This window comes from Pituophis catenifer, unplaced genomic scaffold (genome assembly GCF_029215685.1).
Source record: "Pituophis catenifer annectens isolate HBS135680 unplaced genomic scaffold, rPitCat1.0.hap2 SCAF_1, whole genome shotgun sequence".
Taxonomy (NCBI): Eukaryota; Metazoa; Chordata; class Lepidosauria; order Squamata; family Colubridae; genus Pituophis; species Pituophis catenifer.
Genome location: NW_027256881.1, coordinates 9,011,642 through 9,039,235, shown reverse-complemented (window position 1 = coordinate 9,039,235; position 27,594 = coordinate 9,011,642). Strand labels below are relative to the sequence as shown.

At 43.8% G+C, this 27,594-nt stretch overlaps 1 protein-coding gene across 1 annotated transcript in view; it reads right to left on the bottom strand.

Moving 5' to 3' along the window:
- RAP1GAP2 (RAP1 GTPase activating protein 2) overlaps nt 1-27,594 on the bottom strand; it is a 314,933-nt gene that overhangs the window by 26,929 nt on the left and 260,410 nt on the right. Inside the window, exons 8-17 of the mRNA XM_070945523.1 lie at nt 27,092-27,195; nt 25,227-25,305; nt 23,960-24,013; nt 19,752-19,835; nt 18,674-18,774; nt 18,182-18,311; nt 15,084-15,239; nt 8,050-8,121; nt 5,446-5,532; nt 1,200-1,334 (exon numbers count right to left, since the gene is read on the bottom strand). Of these exons, the coding sequence (XP_070801624.1) occupies nt 1,200-1,334; nt 5,446-5,532; nt 8,050-8,121; nt 15,084-15,239; nt 18,182-18,311; nt 18,674-18,774; nt 19,752-19,835; nt 23,960-24,013; nt 25,227-25,305; nt 27,092-27,195 (1,002 nt within the window). The remainder of the gene's footprint in view (nt 1-1,199; nt 1,335-5,445; nt 5,533-8,049; nt 8,122-15,083; nt 15,240-18,181; nt 18,312-18,673; nt 18,775-19,751; nt 19,836-23,959; nt 24,014-25,226; nt 25,306-27,091; nt 27,196-27,594) is intronic.

Here is a 27,594-nt window from a genome sequence, read left to right as displayed (position 1 = left end):
CAGAAGAGTAAAAAAAAAAAAAAGTCCAATTCTATATAACATCAGAAGCAAGGGGGGGGGGGGGAAACCAATAAGCCTTTGGACCTTACCTTATGCTTCTGACAAGCGTTTGGGTGATGGGCAATGACTGGTGGAAGGTGCTTTTTCAAGAGGCAACTGGACTTCCTTTGTTTTTCCTTGAAGATGTTTTGCTTCTCATCCAAGAAGCTTCTTCAGCTCTGACTGGTTGGTGGGGAAATGGAAGGATTTATACTCCTTGCAGGCAGCTGGTCATTTGCATTCTTTTAGAGAGTCGTTGAGGCCACTTGGAGCTTTATCTGTGCCGTCAGGGTCACCTGAGTAGTGCAAATGGGTGCGGAGCCTTCTTGGAACCGTTGAAAGGACGTGTTGTAGACTGTTGATGTCATATCCCTCCCCCTCTGTTGAGAGAGGGCTCGGTTGAGAGAGGAGGAGGGATACAGTACCACCAGAGGTGGTATTCAGCAGGTTCTGACCAGTTCTAGAGAACCAGTAGTGGAAATTTTGTGTAGTTCAGAGAACCGGTAAATACCACCTCTGACTGGCCCCGCCCCCATCTATTCTCTGCCTCCCGAGTTCCAGCTGATTGGGAGGAAATGGGGATTTTGCAGTAACCTTCCCCTGGAGTGGGGAAGGAATGGAGATTTTACAGTATCCTTCCCCTGCCACGCCCGCCAAGCCATGCAATGCCCACCAAGCCACGCCTACAGAACCAGTAGTAAAAAAATTTGAATCCCACCACTGGATACCACCTTGTTTACAACACAGTCCTTTCAGCAGTTCCAAGAAGGCTCCATGCCCATTTGCACTACGCAGGTGACCCTGAGGACACAGATAAACCTCCAAGTGGCCTCAACGACTCTCTAAAAGAATGCAAATGATCAGCTGTCTGCAAGGAGTATAAATCCTTCCATTTCCCCACCATTCAGTCAGAGCTGAAGAAGCTTCTTGGATGAGAAGCAAAACATCTTCAAAGAAAAAACAAGAAAATCCAGTTGCCTCTTGAAAAAGCACTGTGGGGACAGCCATGACCTGGATGTCTGAGAATCTCCACAGACATTGAAAGAAGCTAGCGGCCAAAGTATCATCGGTATTTAATTTGGGGCACTTTGCAGTAAAACTATGTCTCTGCTTCTCTACATTACAAAAAGTCAAGAACGGTGTTTTGTTTTGTTTTTTACCTTAAACGATTCCAAGAATCCACCATGTCCACCATTCTCCAGCTTGTCTTCCTCGGATCCTAGGCCCAACATCAGCTGCGTGTGGACGTGGAGTTCATCGTGCAAGTTGTCCAACAAGGCAGCCCGCGTTCGATCCTAGAAACAACATTTATCGGGTTCTAAAATGGCCTTGCAGTTCTGAGCTAAAAAGGCTAAAAAGGGACTGGGTCACTTTTTCTCAGCCTTGGTAGCTTGAAGGTGTGTGGACTTCAACTCCCGGAACTCCCATGCTGGCTGGGGAATTCTGGGAGATGAAGTCCATTCATCTTAAAGTTATTGAAGTTTAGAATCACTATTTAAGAATCACTGTTTTATGATGTTTTGCCCAAATCCAACATTTACTTCCAGTTTTCGGCAAAACCGCCCCAAAATGAACAATTGGTTCACATAACGACCACAGTGTTTGCTTAATGATTAAAAAACAAAAGGTCATAAAATTGAGTTGCAACCATCATGACATACAACCATAATGCAGGCTCCATTATGTTCATAAGTCCAGGACTACCTGTAATTATGAGTGGAATGCCTGGCTTTTCTTATTTTTATTTCATTTCATTCTTTTCCTCCTTATTGGTTTTATTGTTTGTCTTTTTCACACCCATATCCGCCACCTAGAGTTGTGTGTGCTACTATGGAGGGCTTTATGCATCTTTTAAATAAATAAAAATAGTATGTGGACGATGTTGCGACACACGTCTCAAAGGTGCAAAGGGAAGGGAAGGAGGGAAGGAGGGAGGGAGGAGAGAGAGGAAGAAAGGGAAGGAGGTGGAAGGAGAGAAGAAGGAGGAAGGGAGGAATCATTTTACCACTTCATATTCTTAATAACTTCCTTCTCTCACGCAAACAAAACTTCAGGAGATCCTATAGCATTCCAGACAAATGGTTATCCAATCTCCTCTTGAAAACTTCCAATGATGAAGCATCCACAACTTCCAGAGGTGAGCTGTCCCACTGATTAATTGGACAACCATTTGTCTGAAATGGTATAGGGTTTCCTACCTGAGTAAGGGGTTGGACTAGAAAACCTCCAAGGTCCCTTCCAACTCTGTTATTCTATTCTATTCTATTCTATTCTATTCTATTCTATTCTATTCTATTCTATTCTATTCTATTCTATTCTATTCTATTCTATTCTATTCTATTCTATTCCATTCCATTCCACTCCACTCCACTCCACTCCACTCCACTCCATCATATTGACCATTTCATACATAGAACAAAGAATAATAGTGTAGGAAGGGACCTTGGAGGTCTTCTAGTCCAACCTCCTGCTCAGGTGTGAAGCTTACATTATAAGGGATGTAATACGTTTTTGTCATCTGCCTCCTTTTGACTCCCTTTGTATTGAAGCTTTTCTTTCTTTTTCTTTCTTTCCTTCCTTCCTTCCTTCCTTCCTTCCTTCCTTCCTTCCTTCCTTCCTTCCTTCCTTTCTTCCTAGTTTTTGACACAGTCACAGCTTCTGTGGGATGCCTGGTTCACCTGGGAGATTTGAGCGGTAATAGAGATCAGCTCTCGGAAATAGAAATAGAATTAAAAAAAGAAAAAAGTGAGCACACGCCCGAGGAAGCTGAACATTTGCAAATGCGGCTCCGCTTTAATTGGCTTTAAGATAAATTTCCCTTCAAGTTGAGCTCAACCCCGGATGACTTCATAGAGATGGCCATATTGTTTTCTCAGCAGGAAGCCTGTAATTAATAGAGCTGTGAGCTCTGATCTATTGATTAAACAAGATTTAATCCGCCCAAAGACTTCTGCATGAATCAGCAGGGGATGCTTTTGATCACGGAAAGCCATTTTAACTGGGGAGCCTGGAAAGGCAACCCCTCCTGTTGTGCTACAGCAGGGGAAGGGGCTAGAGTTGCCCACTCCTGAGTTGTAGTACACGTTTAACAGCGGTGTGTCTCAGAATGCCAGAATTTTTCGATTAAACAATTCCAGTGACGTGCGGCAAACTTTGCACGAACAACTTTTCACATGAAGGTGTTTCCTATTACAAACAATTCAATGCGCACCAGTACAGTCTAGAGCCGTGATGGCGAACCTATGGCACGCGTGCCGGAAGTGGCATGCAGAGCCATCTCTCCAGGCATGCGAGCCTTCGTCCGTTGCTTTTCTGGGTTCTGGTGCACCGGCCAGCTGGTCTTCACAGGCATGGGAGCGCTGGAAACCAAAGAGCAGCCGCCCGGTGCACATGTGCGTGCTGGGAATATGATCTTCCGCTTTCCAGCTCACGATCCGCGCCAGCCACCTTGTCTTCTGGTTTCTGGAGCGCATGCGTGCATGAAGATCAGCTGGCCGGCACACATGCGCTTGCTGGAAAGTGGAAGATCATCTTCCCGGCGTGCACATGTGCCCTGGGCGGCTGCTCTTCCAGTTTCCGGCATGTGCATGTGCACCGGCCAACTGGTCTTCGTGTGTGCATGCATGCCCGAAACTGGAAGACCAGGAGGCTGGCGTGCATGCGTGCACTGGAAACTGGAAGATCATCTTCCCAGCATGCACATGCGCACCGGGCGGTTGCTGTTCTGGTTTCCTGCACGCACATGTGCATGCGCGCTTCTCTTTTCGACACTTGGTGTTGAAAAGGTTTGCCAACACTGGTCTAGAGTTTAGGGTGTTGGGGCAGCACCGTGGAGACTCCAGAGTCGGTCCATGCTCAGCGATGGAAATTCTCTGGATTACCTTGGGCTACTCACTCCCTCTTAGCCCAACATGGGGAGAAACAGGAGAAGGGACTAATAGGTATGCTGAATTGAGTTCCTGGAGGAAAAGCAGATCTAGATCTAAGAAACAAGTTTAAGTTTTGTTTGGGTGAGAGAGGGACGTTATTAAGAATATGAAGTGGTCAAATGATGCCTCTCTTCCTCCTCCTTCTCTCCTTCCACCCTCCTTCCTTCCTTTCCCCCTCCTTCCTTTTCTTCCTCCCTCTCATCTCTCTCCTCCCTTTCTTTCCTTCCTTTCTTCCCTCTTCCCTCCTTCCCGCCCTCTTTCCTTCCTTCCTTCCTCCCCCCCACTTTCCTTCCTTCCTTCCTTCCTTCCTTCCTTCCTTCCTTCCTTCCTTCCTTCCTTCCTTCCTTCCTTCCTTCCCTCCCTCCCTCCCTGCATTGTTTCTTTGCAGGAATGTCTGCCCTCAGCAGCACTTCCTGAAAGAACATGAGACCATAAGAAGTTGCATAAGTGCATGGGCGTTCCATAGATTGCAGATTGACCCTCTGTCATGCTGATGCTACACAACAAGGACTTTTGGCTATGCTAAGCCAGGGGTCTTCTAAAATGCCTTTCCATAAAGATTAATGGAGCAATCCAGAGGTGGGCTGCTGGGGGTGCGCAGGGGTTCGGGAGAACCTCTAGCTAGATTTTGTGCAGTTTGGAGAAGCCCCAAATCCCACTCCTGGCTGGCCCCGCCAACCCCTGCCCACTCCTCCCAGGAGTCCCCACACGGCCCGTTTTGGATGCAGGTAAGTGCAGGGCGTGTGCAGAGGCTCGGTGAGGGTGAAAAACGGGCCTACCGGAAGTTCGGGAAGGCCAGAAATGGACCCGTTTCTGGCCTCCAGAGGGCCTCCAGAGCCTGGGGAGACTGTTTTCCTGGGGAGGAAAGCCTCCAGAGCCCGGGGAGGGCAAAAATTCCCCCCCTCCCCCGCCATGGTGCAGGAGGCCCACTAGGCCACGCCCACCATGGCCACGCCCACTCAGCAACCAGGCAGAGAACCCCTTGCTAAAGTTTTTGAAGCCCACTCCGGAGCAATCTGTTTCTGGTCCATTCAGTGTTGTATGGTTCAGTATAAGATTATTTCATCAGATATATAATATATACATACACATTCACAAACAGCTTTTAATCTGTTTATCAATACATTCTAAAAGGTATTGTAAATATATCCCTAAACTTCTTTTGTCCAAATTCCATATATGCACTTGCTTTTTTTTTTTTTCTAACCTGGAACTCTGTTGCAAAATTCAGAGAGATGCAAGAATTGAAGCACAAGGTTTTTCATCCATACCACAATGCAGAAATTGTGAATTACTTCACAAAAACTGCAGAATTCATAGCAAGGCAATGTTACAAGCCTCTCTGACCTGGTGTTTGGCTTCAAAGAGTCCTTTTAAAATGTGACTGCCAATCTCTGATATCCTGAAGCAAAATGTAATTGGGCTGAGCAGGTTGTCCTATTTACCTCCTCAAGGGCAACCCCATTTTTTTCTTTACCTCAAGTTTGGCAAACTTGTCTGACTTGCAGCAGGCATTTTCTGCGTTGATCAGCTTGGTGAGAAGAAACTCTCGGAATTCTGCATTCTAAGAAATGAAAAAAAAGCAGGATAGCACGGTAATGACCCAGTTCATTGGGTGCGACTTCAGGGAATCATCAACACATCTTCCAAAACTCCAAGATGATGGCTGGCCAATGAACTTGAGCCAGAAATGTATTCCAAAGAATAATCTCCCCTGCATCAAGTAGATGTAAAAAAAGATGTGGAGACTCTAGAAAGAGTGCAGAGAAGAGCAACAAAGATGATTAGGGGACTGGAGGCTAAAACATATGAAGAACGGTTGCAGGAACTGGGTATGTCTAGTTTAATGAAAAGAAGGACTAGGGATGACATGATAGCAGTGTCCCAATATCTCAGGGGCTGCCACAAAGAAGAGGGAGTCAAGCTATTCTCCAAAGCACCTGAGGGCAGGACAAGAAGCAATGGGTGGAAACTAATCAAGGAGAGAAGCAACCTAGAACTAAGAAGAAATTTCCTGACAGAACAATTAATCAGTGGAACAACTTGCCTCCAGAAGTTGTGAATGCTCCAACACTGGAAGTTTTCAAGAGGAGACTGGACAACCATTTGTCTGAAATGGTATAGGGTTTCCTGCCTGAGCAGGGGGTTGGACTAGAAGACCTCCAAGGTCCCTTCCAACTCTGTTAATCTATTCTATTCAACCTTTTTGACCATTTCCTACACAGAACATAGAATAATAGGGTTGGAAGGGATCTTGGAGGTCTTCTAGTTCAACCCCCTGCTTAGGCAAGAGACCCTGTACCATTCTTGAAAACATCCATTTTTGGAGCACTCACAACTTCCAGAGGTAAGCCGTTCCACTGATTAATTGTTCTATCAGGAAGTTTCTTCTTAGTTCTAGGTTAAATCTCTCTTTAATTATCTTCCACGATACTTCTTGTCCTGCCCTCAGGTGCTTTGGAGAATAGGTTGTCACCCTCCCCCCACTCTTCCCTGTGACTCTCAAATACTGAAAGATTGCTATCATGTTACCCATAGTTCTTCTCTTCGTTAGAGTACTTTTGACTAGATATACCTAGTTCCCTCAGTCGTTCTTCGTATGGTTTACCCTCCAGATCCCTTATCAACTTTGTTGCTCTTCTCTGCACTCTTTCTATGTTCTCAGTTATGTTTTCTGTACTATGGTGATCACAGCAGTGGGATTCAAATAATTTAACAACCGGTTCTTTGCCTAATGACTGGCTGGTGGCGTGGCCATGGTGGGCGTGGCCAGGGGGTGTGACAGACAGCACTCAGCCTCCTGCACCCCCCTGGGAGCAAAAACAGATTGAGGGGGACAGACAGCCCCCACTGGGCCCCATTTTGGGCCTAGTAGGCCTCCCTGCAGCCTACTGGGAGCAAAAATGGGCCACGGGGGGGGCACCACACACCCCCGCGCCATTTTCGTCAAAGTAGGCCTCCTTGCACTTACCTGGGAGCCAAAACGGGGCACGTGGGGACTTCTGGAAGGGGCAGGGAGGGGAGGGGCCACCCAGCAATTTAACAAGTGGTTCGGCCAAAGTGGTGCGAACCAGTTGAATCCCACCACTGGGTGACCAGAACTAGAGGCAGTACTCCAAGCGTTCCCTCACTAGTGCAGTATAGAGCAGAACTATCACCTCACGTGATCTTGAAACTATCCCTCTGTTGATGCAACAGGAATATTGAATCTCTGGCTGACTGATCCCTTAAAGAGTATTTTTGGTTTAAAAAAAAAAAAAACACCAAAAATTTAAAAATAAAAATCACCCACACTTTAGACCTGCCTGACATCTTTGCCTAACCAGTCACATTTCATGTAATCTTAGGAGCTCAAAAATAATGGAAAGTAATTGACAATGATAATGATATCCCCCAAGCCTTGATAGTACAGTGGTCTACGCACCCTGTTATTAACACAGCTGCCTGCAATTTACTGCTGGTTCGAATCTCTCCAAGGCTCAAGGTTGACTCAGCCTTCCATCCTTTCTAAGGTAGGTAAAATGAGGACCCAGTTTGTGGGGGCAATAAGCTGACTTTGTATAAATATACAAAAGTATGAAGGCTATTGCTTAACGCATTGTAAGCCGCCCTGAGTCTCCGGAGAAGGGCGGCATATAAATCAAATTAAAAAAAACAACAGAGTAATATGGTGGCAAAGCCTTAGTAATTAATTGAGAAGTAGAAATGCTGTTATATTGGTAAAACTTCCAAAAATAGCAATAGCACTTAGACTTATATACTACTTCACAGTGCTTTACAGCCCTCTCTAAGCGGTTTACAGAGTCGGCCTATTGCCCCCAACAATTTGGGTCCTCATTTTACCCACCTCGGAAGGATGGAAGGCTGAGTCAACCTTGAGCCCGGTGAGACCCAAACTGCCAAACTACCAGCAGCCGGTGATCAGCAGAAGTAGCCTGCAGTACTGCACTCTAACCACTGCGCCACTGTGGCTCTTAGATTTAAATCAATCTATTTAATTCAACCCCCTGCCCCAGATCTCCCAAATTGCTTCCCATAAGAACCAAACAAACCTTGTTTTAGGGTTAGGGTTGGGTCTTACTTTTTGAAATACAGGTGGGCTTGGCAGTGAAGGGCCAAAAGATGGGACATCTTCTCGTGCTGTGACAGCTACCTATCCAAAACAAGGAAAGAGAAAAGGCATTTGAGCTTATGAGAGTCACAAAGGCTACTTGTAAAAGAACCCAATGTAAATACAGTTATTGTACAAAGGTCTCTCTGATTAAATTTCTGTTTTTCTCACTCTTGGCCAGCCATATAATTCTTGAAAGTCCTGAGGGGGTGTCTTTTTAATGGCTTTGAAGAAGGTAAGATTATCTCTGAATATGGAGATTCTGTCGTAATGAGGACATCCAGGGTCTACAATAGTGGCCAAAATTGTGGAAACCTTTTGGGAAAAGTGTATTTTTGAGGTTTGATGGCTAATAACACCACTTTCTTGGGGGAGGGGTGTTTCAAGATAATCATATTCCACTGCTGGAATGGCCTGGGAATAGCCCAGACCTTAACCCAATTGAAAAACTATGAAGCCGACTAAAGAAACTTGTTAGTCAGAAGCGACCCAGCAATAAAGCCCAGTTAATAGAAGCAATCATTCAATCTTGGTTTCACATTATAACAGCTGCAGAACTAAAAGACTTGGTTCACTTCATAGGAAGACGTTGTAAAGCTGTAATTCATGCTAAAGGTTTCCCAACAAAGTATTAGCTGACATGGGGATAATTTTTGTATATCTCATTTTTTTCTATGGTGATAATTTTTGTATATCTCGTTTTTTTCTACGGGTTTCACTTTTCTTCTTTATACTGTAATTGCTATTCTAATAGCAAATCCTTCATTACTGTTATTGCATTACATTCTTGATTAAATTATCTTTCCATTGATATATAATTTTATGGTGCTACTCCAAAAAAAAAAAAAAGTGGTGTTATTAGAAAACACACTTTTCCCAAAAGGTGTCCACAATTTTGGCCACTACTGCAAGAAAACCTTTCTCAACTCTTCAATCTACAAATGTGAAATAGAAATATGAAATATAACTATGAACCCTAGAATTCCTCGCCAGCAATGCTGATGTTCCTCCTGGCAGAGAGCTATGGGGAAAGTTGCAGATTGTAGGAATCAGACTGGAGAAAAATCTCCACCTTTTAAGGCTAACGAATGTTATTATGAGGCATACGTTTTTATGAACTGTAGCTCACCAGGGTGGGAAGTGTTATTTATTTTTCAAACTTATAAAGCTGCCTATCGCACAAACCAAGCGACTCTTGTTAAGGTTAAGCAGATAAAGGTTCACGGTGGACAGATTACAAGTACTTCACCCATTAACAATTGATATTGTGTTTGTTCAGGCCTTCTGAAATAGCCCAGGACATATTGATGTATGTATATTCAGCTGTCTCAGGGTCAACTGTGCGGGCATACTCCTGACTGCAGAATGATGACTTGTGATCTGTGAGTGTCCTGGGAGGTTAAATGCTCTTCAAGTACTTTCTGATATCAAACTGGACCATTAATTATTTTTGCACAAAGCCTGGCTTGTTTAGAGAATCCAGAGGGCCGTTGCTATCACATTAGAAGAAAGGTACGTGAAGGTGACTCTAAATTTGTGTGTGAAATTGTTGGGGCCTGTGACGGTGCTGTTGATGTAAATGCAGCAGTAAAACAGAGATCTGGGGTTTGTTTATTTACTTACTTACTTACTTACTTACTTACTTACTTACTTACTTATTTATTTATTTATTGAATTTATATCCCGCCCTTCTCCCCGAAGGGACTCAGGGCGGTGAACAGCCTAAAATTAAAATAACATACAATATAAAAGTTAAGATAACTAAAAATAAATTAAATTAATCGGCCAATTTAAAACCCCAAGCTATAGAATTAAAAAACTAACCCATAAAACCTATTCAGGCCAGGTTCTTACATCAGGGGTGGGATTCTACCGGTTCGGGCCGGTTCAGGTGAACCGGTAGCTTTGACGAACAGCTGGGAGCGAACCGGTTCACCCCGACGATCAGATGGGCCCACCCACCCGCAATATTTCCCTACCTTTACCTTCTCAGCTGATTCGCGCGGCAGAGCAGATTGCCATGCCTCAGCTATGTTTCTCCTCGAAGTGAAGATTTCTTCAAACTGTGCACACACGCACAGCGAAGCACACGATCTCCGAACCAGTTGTTAAACCAGGAGGATCCCACCACTGCCTTACATGTCCTGGTTCCCATGTTAATGTCATTGTCCTGTTGTTTCTTGGCTTGTGAGAATCTGCTTCCCTTGGGTGGTTGTTTGGTTGCAAGTTTAGATAACAGTAACAGAGTTGGAAGGGACCTTGGAGGTCATCTAGTCCAACCTCCTGCTCACTCAGGAGACCTATACTAGGGATTCGAACCGCTGAACTGCCAACCTTTCTGAACGACAAGTTCAGTGTCTTAGCCACTGAGCCACCTACTACCAAAGGGCCCACTGAGTTGTGTGCTGATTGTGGAAATTTTAGTCTCTCAAACTGTAGTCCATCCAAATGGATGTCATCCACTCAACACACTAAATCACACACACACACACACACACTCCAAAATTCCTCTTCAAACTTAATATTAACCATGTTGTTGTGTGAATGCTTCAGCCAGAACTAACCCTAACACAGAGTTTCTTAATCTTGGCAAATTTAGGATGGGTGGACAGCAAGGCTGGCTGAGGTATGCTGGGAATTGAAATCCACCGATCTTAAAAATTGCCAAGGTTGAGAAATACCACCAAAATAACCCATTGTGTTAACATAATCTTTTATGTGAAAGGAAGCTATTGTGACTGTAATATTACAACAAGGAAAATATTGGGACTACCCTTTCTTCCACTACAGCATCAAAGGCCAAAACAACTCAAAAAACCCAAGCAATCAAATTCGTCAAGGTAGTGAGGAAAAAATTGGAAGCAGGTGGATAGTAGAAAAGATGATTCTAAATTAAATTAAATTAAATTAAATTAACTGCATATTTGAAAGGGCTGCCTTGGCAAGCGGCAGAATCTAGCCAGCCTTGACTGATTTAAACAAAATAGGCAGATCAAACCTGGTTACCACTTGGATAGGAGACTATTGCAAAAGCTCCGAAGTTATGGGTTAGATTGAGAAATTGGAAATTATTCCAGAATGGAGCAAGGGCTAATCACTGCCATAATCATTGCCAACAATGTAACCCAGATGTAAGTCATGAGGATTCAAGTGTTTCTGGAGACATTCTACCGATCCAGCTTAACTGATGTTGAAGTTCTTCCAAGGAGAACCTCTGGTTGGTGACGTTATTGAACACCTAATGAGTTCTGCACATCTGGGCAGATGGCAAGATTTCTGGCAAGATGTCTGGGTCCATATGGAGGGCACTTACACTCAACATCTCCTCTCCCACTCCCAAAGGCAAAGAACATATAACGCTTTGAGGAGCAATACAAAAAATTAATATGAATAATAATATAATAATAATAGTGTAGCAGGGACATGGTGGCTCAGTGGCTAAGAGGCTGAGCTTGTCGATCGCAGGGTCAGCAGTTCAGCGGTTCAAATCCCTAGTGGCGCATAATGGGGGGAGCTCCTGTTACGTGTCCCAGCTTCTGCCAACCTAGCAGTTCGAAAGCACGTAAAAAAATGCAAGTAGAAAAATAGGGACCACCTTTGGTGGGAAGATAACAGTGTTCCGTGCACCTTTGGCATTTAGTCATGCCGGCCACATAACCATGGAGACATCTTTGGACCGCACTGGCTCTTCAGCTTTGAAACAGAGATGAGCACCACCTCCTAGAGTCGGGAACAACTAGCACATATGTGCAAGGGGAACCTTTACCTTCACCTTTACTTTAATAGTGTAATAGTAATAGGCACCTTGGGTGCAATCCCAAAACAACTGGATCAATACTTAAACACCATTGGCATTGACAAAATCACCATCAGTCAATTGCAAAAGGCAGCTCTACTAGGAACAGCTTCCATCCTGCAATGATACCTTTAACAAATCCACATATGCTTATCCGAGATTCTTGGGAAGGATTCTAGAGGTGGACAAAAATGCCAAATCCAGCCAGAACATCTGGCTGACTGAGCAACAAACCATAATATGTTACTTTAAATGAATGTTAAAAAGGCACAAAAGTTCAAAACGGGTTCGTAATTTCCATATTTCATAAGCCAACAAAATCACACCATTGCTATTAACATAATGATTATAATCCATCCAAACTGGAGAAAATATAATTCTTGCCTCTGAATATTCATTATTCTACTTTATCCGTACTGTTTTCCTAACCAAGCAATTAAAAAATTTCTTTCAAACCACTAATTGATTGTTAATTTTACATCTCTTATTTATGAATTGAACTGTGCAAGTCACTGTATGTTCCAGCCCAGCGGTAAAATCCTCCATGGGTTGCTACCGGTTCACTGCATACACATGTGCAGTGCGCACCAAATGCGTGCTTCGTGTGAAAAAAGGAGCCGTCTGGAGGTAAGTAAAACAGCGAGGGGGGGGACTTTTTCTTTTACTACCGGTTTGCCGAACCAGTAGATTTTATCACTACCGGTTCGCCCAAACCGGTGCGAACCGGTAGGATTTCACCACTATTCCAGCCACTCTACAATGCAAATACAAAGGGATGCCTATTGACCAGAAAAATGCCCAAACTTCTCACATACAAGTAGTCCTCAATTTATGACTGGTTACTTAGCGATCAAAGTTACGGCAGACCTGAGAAGGTGGATTTACAACCTGGATTAGAAGTGGCAAAATTTAGGCCCCCTCTGTGATCATGTGAACAAACTTCAGATAACACGGCTGTATTTACAGTCATTTGCACCATCCCACCAACCCTTTTACAGAGAACCTGGGAGAGAGGGTCCCTTCTGAGGTTTTTTTCTCCATCCATTATTCAGCTGGAGGCTATGTCTTCTCTTATCTGTCTTTTCCCTAGCAGCATCTCTTCCTTCCATCTCCCAGGGTAAAAAGTGCAAAGAAGAGCAATTAAAATGATTAAAGGCCTGGAGACTAAAACATATGAAGAACAGTTGAAGGATTTGGGTTTGGCTAGGGGGGACATGATAGCAGTGTTCCGATATCTCAGGAGTTGCCACAAAGAAGAGGGAGCTATTCTCCAAAGCACCTGAGGGCAAGATGGAAACTAATCAAGGAGAGAAGCAACCTAGAACTAAGAAGAAATTTCCTGGCAGTTAGAACGATTAACCAGTGGAACAACTTGCCTCCAGAAGTTGTGGGTGCTTCATCACTGGAGGTTTTAAAGAAGAGACTAGACAGTTACTTGTCTGAAATGGTATAGGGTCTCCTGGGTGAGCAGGGGGCTGGACTAGAAGACCTCCAAGGTCCCCTCCAGCTCTATTCTGATTCTGATTCTGAAGATACAATGGCACTGAAAAAAGTGATTTTTGACCATTTTTCACATTTACGACCGTTGCAGCATCCCCATGGTCACATGATCAAAATTCAGACACCTGGCAATTAGTTCATATTTATGACGATTGCAATGTCCTGGGATCATGTGATTACTTTTGCAATCTTCTGACATCCAAAATCAATGGGGAAGCCAGATTCCCTTAACAACCATATTACTAACTTAACAACCGCGGTAATTCGCTTAACAATGGTGGCAAGACAGGATGTAAAATGGGGTAAAACTCACTTAACAAATGTTTCATTTAGCAACAGGTATTAGGGGCGGTCATAACTGGGCATGGCTACTTTAGTGAAGAGAAGGACCAGGGGAGACATGATAGCAGTGTTCCAATATTTGAGGGGCTGCCACAGAGAGGCGGAATCTATCTGTTTTTCAGAGCACCTGAAGGCCAGACAAGGAATAATGGATGGAAATCAAACAAGGAGAGATTCAACTGGAAATGAGAAATTTTCTGACAGTGAGAACAATCAACCAATGGAACAGAAATTGCCTCCGGAAGTTGTGGGAGCTTCATCACTGGAGGCTTTCAAGAAGAGATTGGACTGCCATCTGTCAGGAATTGTGCATGGATTGATTGATTGATTGATTGATTGATTGATTGATTTTTATTTGTTTGTTTATTTATTTAATTTATATGCTGCCACTCTCCGAAGACCCAGGGCGGCTCACAATACACTCAAAAAATCACTATAAAAAACACTTAAAAATTAAAAACATTAAAAACATTAAAACCCATTCCCACCATTCATGGCCGGATCTCGTCAGATCGCAAAGCGAGATCAACGGCCCCAGGCCTGCCGGAAAAGCCAAGTCTTCACTGCTTTTCGGAAGGCTTGGGCAGGGGGTTGGACTAGATGACCTAGAAGGTCCGTTCCAACTCTATTAATCTGTTAAAATAACTCCAGGATTATGGTAGTACAGTGGTCTAAAGCACCCTGTTATTAAGACCAGCTGCCTGCAATTACTGCAGGTTCAAATCTTGCCAGGCTCAAGGTTGACTCAGCCTTCCATCCTTTCTAAGGTAGGTAAATTGAGGACCCAGTTGTGGGGGCAATAAGCTGACTTTGTATAAATATACAAAAGGATGAAGGCTATTGCTTAGCACATTGTAAGCCGCCCTGAGTCTCCGGAGAAGGGCGGCATATAAATAAATAAATAAATAAAAATAGCCGTACGCTTTTCTTTTTCCTTCTGATACGGGACAACAGGGTGGCAAAACAACTGACTCACAATAATCTGCAAAGGCCAGAATGGGCATATAGCCCATTAAAGGCTGCTGGCCACCTGCTCTGCAACCTTCAGTCAAGCTTGATTTTGCTAAGGCTTCAAGGACAGATGTATGCTACCCGCCTCTGGGCATTTAATGACATTTCCTGCCAATGTGCAGATAGGCTAACAACAGTGCCGAGGGCACCAGCTGCTTCTCCAAGAATAAATAACAATTTTCACAAAAGCTTAGCAGGAACTCTTTATCTCTGGTCAAACAGGTACATTTTTCAAAGCCACCCAAGTGCTTATTTGTCAAGATGGAAAACAGATGTGGACACACACACACACACACACACACACACACACACAAACCAAGGACACACAGATATTCTACTTTTCTCACCCACTTACTTTATAGGACGTATTATCCGTTTCTGGATTTTCTGCCTGGACGACAATATAGGCGTGCAGAAAATTCGAAGCAATCATATCCGGAACAAAGGGAGTGTTTTCTTCTTGGAATATAATAGCCACAATGTCGTTGCCAATGTGTCTTTTCCGCTGAAGCTGCGAAGGTTAAAAGAAAGAGACAAAGACATCTCCAGGTGATAGTTCTTAAGTAGAAAAACATCCCAATTTTTACTCATCACTGCAGCGTTTTTCTAAGACTAATAGCAGGAAGATGAAGCACGCCTGGCCTAAAAATAGCAATAGCCCTTAGACTTATATACCGCTTCCCAGTGCTTTTACAGCCCTCTCTAAGTGGTTTACAGAGTCAGCCTCTTGCCCCCAACAATCTGGGTCCTCATTTTACCCACCTCGGAAGGATGGAAGGCTGAGTCAACCTTGAGCCTAGTGAGAGTCGAACTGCCGAATTGCAAGCATCCGGCAGTCAGCAGAAACAGCCTGCAGTGCTGCACTCTAACCACTGTGCCACCTTGGTTCTTCAAATGAGCCCCTCCCCCTTTTTTGTACACACATCAACACACACACACACATATAAACAGAAGAAAGGGCTGCTTTCTCACAATATCCTAATCCAGCGTGAGCAGTTTTTTCTCCAAATATATTTTATTTTTTATACTGTTTCCATCTTCCCCTTACAATAATAAGAGGCTCCACAATGGTCTGAGAATCAGGGTCTCCACTAGATAACGGACAGTCAAGCTGAAACTAAATTAATCAATTAAATTTAGCAAACCCCCAAATCAGTGACCCAGATCTAATCCACATATCAAAGGATAAGGTCTGCAAACGCAGAGTGAATTAAATTAGGTCTCCCAGAGGAACTGTATGTTTACAAGAATAAACATACCTCAGAGGTGGTATTCAGCAGGTTCTGACCAGTTCTGGAGAACTGGTAGCGGAAATTTTGAGTAGTTTGGAGAACCAGTAGTAAAAATTCTGACTGGCCCCGCCCCCATCTATTCTCTGCCTCCCGAGTCCCAGCTGATCAGGAGGGAATGGGGATTTTGCAATAACCTTCCCCTGGAGTGGGGTGGGAATGGAGATTTTGCAGTATCCTTTCCCTGCCACGCCCACCAAGCCACACCCACAGAACCGGTAGTAAAAAAAATTGACTCCCACCACTGACATACCTACACACATTCACACATACACACACCCTTCAAGTTTCACCCTAACATCAACACCTAGACACTTCACCCTGCACAAGCTCCGCTATAAAAATCTGCTGCTGTACCCCATTTCTCTGCAGCCTGTCTCTAAAGGCAAACTGTTTTGCTTTTTAGGAATAAATATTTCTTCTTTCCTCACTGCTGTCTGGATGTCATTTTTATTTATTTTATTTTATTTATTTTTGCGTAGCCCCGGCTCAGGTTGGAACCCCAAATTCTTCTGACGCCAGGTTCAGGAAAGACCAAGCAACTGCATTTGTGCAAAATGTAAAGCTTAAATTTAGTCATCCTTTCCAGGCTGTGGCAAACTGCCAATCCAGACATTTGATGAGGTTAAGGCTCAGGAGATTCAAGCACTGTTATTAACAGACTAACATCAGCTGCCTGCAATTACTGCAAGTTCAAATCTCACCAGGCTCAAGGTTGACTCAGCCTTCCATCCTTTCTAAGGTACGTAAAATGAGGACCTGGATTGTGGGGGCAATAAGCTGACTTTATATAAATATAAAAAAGTATGAAGGCTATTGCTTAATGCATTGTAAGCCGCCCTGAATCTTCGGAGAAGGGCGGCATATAAATCAATTTTTTTTAAAAAAAGGGGGGCAGAATATTTCCCCTAAAAGGGAGGCAGAAATTCACACACCCCTTTGTAAATGGGCCATTAAGGCCTGGGCCAATCCATTCTACATAACAAAGATCTGCCTCCTTCAAGCAGAACCATAATAGGAATTGCCCAAAGCCCCTTCATTACCTCATCACCTAGCAAGGTTCAACCAAGCTTGGGACTCAAAATACAATCTACAGAGTTACCTCTGCATGGCCCCATGGGAGTCTGACAACCAATCAGAATAGAAGCTCAAATTCAAAGCTGAATAGAGGTTATAAATCTCTCTCTCTCTTTCTTTCAACCCATGTGCTTTTTGCCCAGGACCGCAAACCAGGAGTAGGTTTCAGCAGGTTCTGACCAGCTCTGGAGAACCAGTAGTGGAAATTTTGAGTAGTTTGGAGAACTGGTAGTAAAAATTCTGACTGGCCCCACCCCCATCTATTCTTTGCCGAGTCCCAGCTGATCGGGAGAAATTGGGATTTTGCAGTATCCTTCCCCTGGAGTGGGGTAGGAATGGAGATATTACAGTAACCTTCCCCTGCCACACCCACCAAGCCATGCCACGTCCACCAAGCCACACCCACAGAACCGGTAGTAAACAATTTTGAAACCCACCACTGCCACAAACCATGTGGTTCTGTCCACCATTAAAAACCATCTTTCCAATCAGCCACCATGTTTCCAGTGTGTTTCTCCCCACTTGGAACTGAACCCAGATGGACATTTCTTCCAACAGAGTTAAGGCTCTGTCTTATTTGGGAGAAGTGCAGATCTGGCCAGCAAGAACAGCCCTCAGCAACCCAAGTTAACTGCACAAAAATATGCACATTTCTAGGTATGCGTATAAATGTTTGTGGTTATAATTTTATCTGGGAATGTGTTGTTTAAAAAAGTGCCATTATCAAAAGGAATTGTGTATGGAAATGCCCACAAATTTGCATAAAGACTTGTTTTAACAAATGATGCAGAAATGGAGCATAAAACCTACAGTTTTAGAAAATGAGGATGAAAAATATATTTTTTTAAAAAAAAACCCACCAAAATGGCAAGCTTCCGTTAAAGAAAATTCTGTTTTTTAAAAAAATAAAAGCAAAAACAAACATCCATCTGTCTGGGCAACTTCCCTGAAGAGGTGATTCAATCACACCGGCCGAAAGCAATTCACACCCCTTCCACGGCCAGTTACACAATGTTCACTTCACCACTTCATCCCTTGTGCTGCCCTGATATTATATCTCGAAAAAGAAAGGTCAGCTCTCGCTTACCTGCTGGGTATCCCCCTCTGTGAAGGGAAGCTTGGTAGAAACGTGGAACATAATCTCTCGGTCCCTGAACACCGTGTAGACAGATTCTGTGCCTGTCTGGGCATGAGTCACATCCAGGCCACCTCGAAAGCTGTAAAGGAACCAGAACAAGATAGGAGACCTTTGGTACTAGGGAAGAGGAAGGGAGGGAGGGAGAAAGAGAGGGAGAGAGAGAAAAAGAGAGGGAGGGAGAAAGAGGGAGGGACGGAGGGAGGGAGAAAGAGAGGGAGAAAGAGGGAAGGACGGAGGGAAGAAGAAAGAGAGGGAGAAAGAGAGGGAGGGAGGGAGAAAGAGAGGGAGGGAGGGAGGAAGAGAGAAAGAAAGAGAGAGAGAGAGAGAAGGGAGGGTAGGAAGGAAGGAAGGAAGGAAGGAAGGAAGGAAGGAAGGAAGGAAGGGAAGAGGGAGGGAGGAAGGGAGGAAGGAGCCATCTGAATGATTAATAGCTTAATTTACCCCTTGAAATCCTGTAGTGTAATGGTTTCTCCCAACAAGTTCAAGAAGTTTTTGAAGGCAGGGCTTTCTTCATTGTTCCCAAACAATTCTTCTTCCTGTGTCTGGAAAGATAAAGCAATTCCAAACAAAAATCACAAAACTCCTCTTTATTTTGAAAATACCAGAAGCAAAACTACATTTTGGAAAAGATTATTCCTATTATGGTGAGAGATAATCAACTTCCTTTCTAAATAACTGTTGTCACTAACTGTTGAGAGAGAGAGAGAGAGAGAGAGAGAGAGACAGCCAGACAGCCAGAGAGCCAGAGACAGAGACAGAGACAAAGAGACAGACAGAGACAGAGAACAGAGAGAGACAGAGAGACAGACGGAGAGGCAGAGACAGAGAGACAGAGAGACAGAGAGAGAGAGAGAGAGACAGACAGACAGAGACAGAGAGAGAGGGAGAGGGAGAGAGAGAGAGGGAGACAGACACCGAGAGAGGGGGGGAGAGAGGGAGAGACAGAGAGACAGAGACAGACAGACAGACAGAGAGAGAGAGGGAGGGAGGGAGGGAGGGAGAGAGAGACAGACAGAGAGAGAGACAGAGACAGAGAGACAGACAGATAGAGAGATATGTTCAGAAGGGTGATTATTCTTCTTTGCAACAGCATAGGTGGAGCTGGACAAGCTCTTTTTTATTGGCTCTTGTTTATTCTTTTATTGCTTTTTAAAATAATGACCAAAAAACAGACAACAACCATAAAGATAAAAAACGTACACATTGTCAAATAAATATAAGGCACATAAAAAGTGGCTTTTAAAAAGATGGGAAAAAACCCAACAAAGAAAAAAAGTATCTTTTTGGCAGTATAGTTACAATTCTATATAGTTATCAAATGCAATTATTCACACACACACACATATACGTGCGTGTGTGTGTGTAAACATTTATAGTATATAATAATCATTCTTTTAACCACAGAATTGTTGAACTCCACACATTTAAAAGTTGCTGTGATTGAGAAAAGCTTCTCTGAACTGCCAAATCACCATCAGACCCACCGAAATATTATTGCTCCAATAAAATAGTCACTCACTTGCTTAAACTTCTGGTAAATCACCCCAAACTTGAACGTGTTGTTAAGTTCATGTTCATCGTAAGATACAATCAATTGTGATGCCTGAAATAGGAGAAGGAAGGAGGAGGGAGTCACAGAATAATTTGTAAAGAAAGAAATTACTTAATTGAGTTTGGGAAATCTCTCTCTCTCTCTCTCTCTCTCTCTGTTTCTCTGTCTCTCTCTCTCCCTCCCTCCCACCCTCCCTCTCTCATTTATGGGAAGTTGCAGACAAAACCAAAAGTCATAGTTTATAGGTAGTCCTCGACTTACAATCATTCATTTAGTGACTGTTCAAAGGTACAGTGGCACAGAAGAAGGGGACTTACAACCAATCCTCACACTTACGACCATTAAGCATCTCTATGGCCACATGATCAAAATGTGGGCTCTTGGCAACCAAAATGAGGCTCTCCTCACAGTCACTCATGCCCTTGTCACCTCATTGTTAGATTATTGCAATGCGCTCTACTTGGGGCTACCCTTGAAAAGTGTTCGGAGACTACAGTTGGTCCAGAATGCAGCCGCGCGAGCTATCGTGGGTGCACCTAGATACACCCACATTACACCAATTCTCTGTGAGCTGCACTGGCTCCCCATTGGTCTCCGGTCACAATTCAAGGTGTTGGTTATTACCTTTAAAGCCCTACATGGCTCAGGGCCAGGATATCTTCAAGACCGCCTTCTGCCACATAGCTCCCAGCGACCGGTAAGATCCCACAGAGTTGGTCTCCTCCGGGTCCCGTCAGCTAAACAATGTCGGCTGGCGGGCCCGCGGGGGAGGGCCTTCTCTGTGGCTGCCCCAGCTCTCTGGAACCAGTTACCTCCTGAAGTCTGGACCATCCCCACCCTATTGGCCTTCCGAAAAGCGGTGAAGACCTGGCTCTTCTGGCAGGCCTGGGGCTGTTGATCTCGCTGTTGCGATCTTGTGAGATCCGGCCATGAATGGTGTGAATGGTTTTTTTTTTTTAAATTTGATTTATATGCCGCCCTTCTCCGGAGACTCAGGGCGGCTTACAATGTGCTCAGCAATAGCCTTCATCCTTTTGTATATTTATACAAAGTCAGCTTATTGCCCCCACAACTGGGTCCTCAATGTTTTAATGTTTTAATTTTTAAATGTTTTTATAATGGTTTTTTTTTAAATGCATTGTAAGCCGCCCTGAGTCTCCGGAGAAAGGCGGCATATAAATTGAACTACTAAATAATAAATAAATAAATGTATTTACAACACTTGTGGCGTCCCAGGGTCATGTGATCCCCATTTATGACCTTCCCAGATGGCTTCCAACAAACAAAGTCAACGGGGGAAGCCAGATTCGCTTAACAACCACATGATTCACTTAAGAACCGCAGCGATTCATTTAACAACTGTGGCAAAAAATGCCGTAAAATCGGGTGTAACTCCCTTAATAATTGCCTTGCTTAGCAAAGGAAATTCTGGTCCCAACTGTCATAAATCAAGGATAACCTGTATTTCACCGGTAGAGAACATGCTTCAAGTGTTCAGAAATTCCATATTTGTTCGCTGGCCTGATTCTTTAATAATTTATTATTTTATTGATCAAATTTTTGAAACCATTCATCTCCGTCACAGATGAACTCTTTTTTTTATATTTAACTTAAAAAAGATTTTGTTGGAGAATAACTATTATTCCAGAGCTATGTGCATAGACCTACTTAAAAATGTGAAAATTTCAATCACTGAAGCCAATGTCTGAATCCCTCACCCTGTATTCTTTTTTTCTCCAATTTTTTATTTTATTTTAATACAAACAATCCATCTTCCATTAAACAGTGTGTCGTCTGGGTGCAAATGTTTTGTGCAATAACAATTAAGATTGACAGCCATATTCATTATATGATCTATTCTTAACATAATACCAATATATCATATCTAATACTATGACAATCCTCTTCTTGACTTATTTAACTCTTTTAATACATTTTTCTATATTTCACTCCTCTACTTTTATTTCTAATTTTCATAGTTATTCTCTAACCATCGGTAAAATAACTCCCATATACTATAATATTCGGTTTGTTCTTTCTCCTTGATTGCCAGCGTTAACCTATTCATTTCTGCACATTCTAATATTTTCCTAATCACATTTTCCTCTGTAGGAATCTCTTCACTTTTCCAATTTTGTGCAAATACAATTCTAACTGCAGTTATTACATGGATAATCAAATATACATTTTCTTTACTGTAAGTTTCTGGTAAAATCCCCAACACCCTCTCCCTAACTTTCTGAAGTTTCTGCTCCGTCTCTCACTTCCTCACTTAAAATGTTGAAGAACATTTGGACTACAGATTCCCAGATCCCCCTATTCCTATAAATGGCCTGAGGAACTTCAGAGAACTATATTTCCCGAAACTCCTTGTGCCAGGTGTAGTACAGAAAAGAGAGTCAACAAAGACAACAAATCCAGGAATGCATTTCAAAGATTACTCTGTTTGGAATGAGGCTTTTCAGATACACTCCAAACCAAAGGTGGTTTCATTAGAAGGGAATATTTGTAGCTCAGGATTGAACTATGGGGTCCTTGGTGCTTTCTGAACTCGGTGGTTTTCTTGCAGACATTTCATTAGTGCACTGATGATGTTACCCAGTTTGGTAATGAAATGTCTGTAGGAAAACTACAAAGCTCAGAAAGCAGCAAGGATCCCACAAAAAAGGTTTCCTTCTCAAGCTGCTCCTTTCTCAACTATGTCTTTCTATCCATCATCATACCAGGGGTGGGTTTCAAAACCCATCGCTACTGGTTAGCTCGTGGGCACGTGTGCACTCATGCGCAGAAGCATCTGGGCGGGCGGGCAGAGCCTCCTGCCACCACCGCTACCGGTTCTGGGGTGAACCAGTAGCAACCCACCACTGCATCATACCATCCTTCTCTGTAGCTATTTGTTGTGGTCTGCCAGCAACCTGCGGAGCTGGCAGCGGAGTCGGACAGTGAGGAGGCTGGGGAGGAACATGGGCCAGTCCTGGAGTCTGGGGAAGGCTCGGACGAGGGCTCTGCATCGGAGGCAGAGATGGGGCCAGGGCCATCTGGGAGTGATGCGTGGACTCCGGAGCCCCCAAAGTCAGACAGCGGAGAAGCAGAGGAACAGGAGGAGCCTGTTCCTAGTGCACACATGCACAGAGCTGCCAGAAGACAAGAGCAGGTAAAACAAAAGGGACAATTCGAGAGTAAGGCCAGGAGATGATTGGCCCCTCCCATAAGGCTTAAAAGAGAAACAGAGGCACTTGGGCCTTTTGCAGAAAAGCAACGTTGCTAACTCTGTTTCCAATCAGCATCTCTTGTTTGTTTCTGAACTCCATGGGGCTTTGCCAAGTAAGGCCTTTGGCACACTGTCAAAGAAGATAAAGGTTGGTGATTATCCTAAAGGACTTCTTCCGAAGGACTTGTTTCGCAACTAACTGGGACTCAGCTGGGAATGAACGTAATTCTCAGCTGTTACAATAAAATAGGTTTGTTTGGGACTAATTGTGTATTGTAATGACTTAGTAAGCCTAGGTGACAACACTATTCAAACTCACTCCTTTTGCAATACCTGGCCTGGAAACTTCTGATCAAGTCCCATCAAGTAGAGCTGAGCAGTCAAAAATGCTCGACATCTTTAGATGTCTGATCTCCCCAAAAGTTAGTATAAATTCAAATGTTTATGTCGATACTTAGTTTCTGTCACATACCTGCAAAAAGTAGAAACAAGGCCATCCATATTTTCACTAACTCCCCTCATCATATTTTTTAGCCTGCTTTTCTGATAACCATCCTCTTCCCTCAGAGGCTCTTTTAGGTTCAGATTCATTTTTTATTTCCTTGAGCTGAGGTTAAGAAGAAGTCTGACTAAGCAGGTAAACCAATCCAACCCTGATCTAATTGCATTCTCTTTTCAAGTGCTTAGGGAATGAATCATTAATCCCAGGTGAAAATTCCGACAGGGTGCAAATTGATGAAAATCTCTCTCCTGGCCGTTTTCGTGCCTTGCCATAATATTTACAATTGGGGAAGCCTTCCTCTCTCAAATTGGGGAATTTCCGTTCTACAGAGATAAACCTGCGTGTATGCAGTTCATGGAATCAGAGGGCTGAAAAGGACCTTGGATGTCATCTAGCATAGTTTAATTCTGCACATCAATTTCCTTCCGGAATTAGGTTTTTTTCCATCACTGCTTAGCTCACCTTGGGATAGAGCACAGGCTGAAACTTTAATCCTGTGGCGTCATCGCAGAAGGCCTGTTTAGAAACGCAGCAAACGGTGAGTGAGAAATTAGGAGCTCAAAGACACAGCAGTTTACAAACAGGGGGGAAAGTCAAAGATAATACAAAACGAGAAAAGTAACTTTCTTTGTTGTATCACAAATGCGGAATACATCATGACATTGATTTAAACCAATGAAGGGGTAGGTGGGGATCTGGGAGACAAACCACTCTTCTTTTAAATTTTCCACAACATAAATATTTTTGGATGATAATAACTTGCCCTATTATTATTCTTAGCCTAAGGCATTACTACATTAGCCAGGAGACCACAATACAATTGCAAAACAGTAGTTTGGCTGCCAAGGTACCAGCTGTGTTGTAGGAAACGCTCGCGCACCCATGGTGCACCACAAGGGGGCAATCTGGCTTCGCACCAGAAAGAAAGACAAGCAGCTCTTCCTGCAGTGTCATCCAAGCCCCCCTCCCTCCCCGACGCTGCGTCGCCAATGGGCATCGCAACCAGGAAGGTTCAGAGGGCAGGAATCTGACTGCCTGCACCGAGCACCAGCTCGTTCCCCCCCCTCCCCCCGAAGTGGAACCTAGTTTATCTACTCATATAGAACATGCTTTCGAACTGTTAGGTGGACAGAAGCTGAGGCGAGTGACAGGAGGTCACCCCGACAGGCAGTGCTAGGACTTGAACCAATGAAGCAGAAATCATCTCCAGTGTCATTAAGCTACTGAGCCACAGTGGGGCAGTGGTTAGAGTGCAGTACTGCAGACTACTTCTGCTGGCTGCCTGCAACTTGGCAGTTCAAATCTCACCAGGCCCAAGGTTGACTCAGCCTTCCATCCTCCCGAGGTGAGTAAAATGAGGACCCAAAATTGTTGGGGGCAATATGCTGACTCTGTAAACCTCTTAGAGAGGGCTGTAAAAGCACTGTAAAGTGGTATATAAGTCTAAGTGCTATAGCTATAACTTGTCCTAACAAATATGAACTGCTTCTTTACTCTGGATCTAATTTCTACTTTCACATTTTTACCACGCCAGTATCCTCCTCAACTGTCTGCCCCCAAAGACACCTTTGGAGTCAAAGCACTGCAGATTATATGTTTTTGTCTGTGTTTAATTCTTGCTTCCATCGTGATCTTTTTTAACCTTGCAATCATTGATGTTTTGGTGATAAAGCCCGACCTCTAAAGATCGCAACTATGATCTTTATGGTTATCACTCCAAGCAACCTACCTTTGCAATCTGTGGGATGTTTGGCAGCTTGCTGAGTCCAGCTAAAGGGATTCTTTCATGTAACGTTTTTACTTTGGACCTATGGAAAGCCAAAATAGAAACGGAGAGAATTAAACATAAGCAGTGATAATGTAGCAATATCTCTAGATTTCATTAAAAGGAAGGCTCCGTAGATTGTTTTTGAACCTTTCCAAGAGGGTTTGTTTGGACATGGTTGTTACGGTTACCATCTCCAGTTTCCCCGTTTCCTTTGAAACATCCGTAATTTGTTGGGGGAATAAGAGGATAAGACATTACGGAGAGAAGAAACAGTGTTTTATATATAATTGATATTTTCCAATATCTTTTCAAGAGATTGTTGTCTTACTGGTTTCCTTGGGCTTTGCTGTAGGTCAAGCAAACAATGTTCATTGGCAAACTCATTACCGAAGAGCAGACTTAAAGCGCTTTAAATTAATTTTTAAAACCCCAAGGAACTCAGATCCATCATTAAACGGCTACAGGACATCCTGTTATCATCACTTCATCTCTCTCTTATGTAGCAAAACGTTTGGACTCCATGGAAACTTCAGCACGCCAAAAGAGTCCACCAGGATGCCCTGTCATCTTTTAATATACAGTATTTGGACAAGATCATCTCATGGTCAATCCAAATCAACTCATTGGACAAGGCTAAGGAGAACTCGCCCCAATGGGTTTGCATCAGGGAAAAGAAGGCATGGATGGGTCAACCAACTGAGAGGGAGAAGTTCACTCTAGTTCTGTGTTTCTCAACCTTGGCAACTTGAAGATGTGTGGACTCCTAGAATCCGCTAGCCAGCATGGTCCACATATTCAAGTCCACATATTGTCAGGGTTCCGACGGATGCCCTAATTAAATCATAAGCCTCGAGCCAAGCTTCAAAAGAAACCTAGTTATTTATTAGGAGCTTCATGTCAGCATGTTCCAAGTGAAGCCAACTCTGACCCTATGTAATTTACGGCCTAGACTTGACCATGTTTCCCCCCCTCCCCCCAGGGTGTGTCATCAGTAACATTCGCCAATGGAGAAATTTCGTGGGTTGTAGAGATCACTCCCCTCCGGCCGCTGTGGGTAACTTTGGGAGACAGCCTTGAGAGAGATGTCTGGAATGTGCTTTTGAGTTTTTTTTGCTTCTGTGCTGCTTCGCCGTTTTCCCATCCTCCTTGCCCATGGCAACTTGAGAGCAGGCCAGGGATGCTTTGCGAGTTGACATATATCTTCAAGGTGCTAAGGTTGAGAAACACTGCTCTAGGTATGAGAGAAGTTCTTTTCATCCTACTACCCCGTGTTTCCCCAAAAATAAGACCGGGACTTATTTTCTTTTGGGCCCCAAAATAATCATTAGGGCTTATTTTGAGGGGTGTCATTTTTCCCCCATGTATGGGAGGCCTAACACTTGCCTTCTTTTCCATGTATCCCCGCCCTGACACCTGCCTCACAGCGGCAGCACCAACAGCCATGTGCAACAGGAGTCCACATGGCTGCTGGCCCACTTCTTATGCTTGTTCAAGACAGGGCAGGATCCCGTATGGCCACTGGCCCACCTTTGCTTGCTTACGGCTGCAAGGGAAAAGGAAGTTGAGTGACGCGCCAGTGCCACGGCAACGAGGCAATGCGGGGGTGGAGCTGCCCCACATGCCCTGCACCGATTTACCTCAGGGCTCTGCAGCTAGGCCATCCATGCCCTGACACCTACCTCACCTCACATCAGTGGCACCAGCACACCACTTGGCCTCCTGCTCCATTGCAGCCGCAAGCAAGCAGAAGTGGGCCGGCAGCCATGTGGGCACCTGCTGCATTTTTGTTTTCTGTATATGTTCTTTCCTTTACCCCTTTTCTTTACCTGAGAATAATCCGTAGATATTCAATTCCATCTGCTTCTTCACATTTAATGGAAAGGATCAAATTTCCCAGGCTGCTGGCCGTGCAGTAAAAATTTAAATGATCCTAAAGATAGAAAAAATGTGTTAAGAGTAATCAGGGGGAAAAAAACCACAAAGGCTCTAAACTTAGTGATTTAAGTCGCCCTCCCTGTCTTTCATGGTTTCATTGCTGATCTTCCGCTTATTTTTAACACCCAAAAGTAATCACAAGTGACTCATCCATAGTTTATGAACACTTTGCAAATCCTTTAGGGATACAAGAAACATTTAGAAGATAGAATAACAGAGTTGGAAGGGACCTTGGAGGTCTTCTAGTCCAACCCCCTGCTTAGGCAGGAAGCCCTATACCATTTCAGACAAATGGTTGTCCAATCTCTTCTTAAAAACTTCCAGTGTTGGAACATTCACAACTTCTGGAGGCAAGTTGTTCCACTGATTAATTGTTCTCACTGTCAGGAAATTT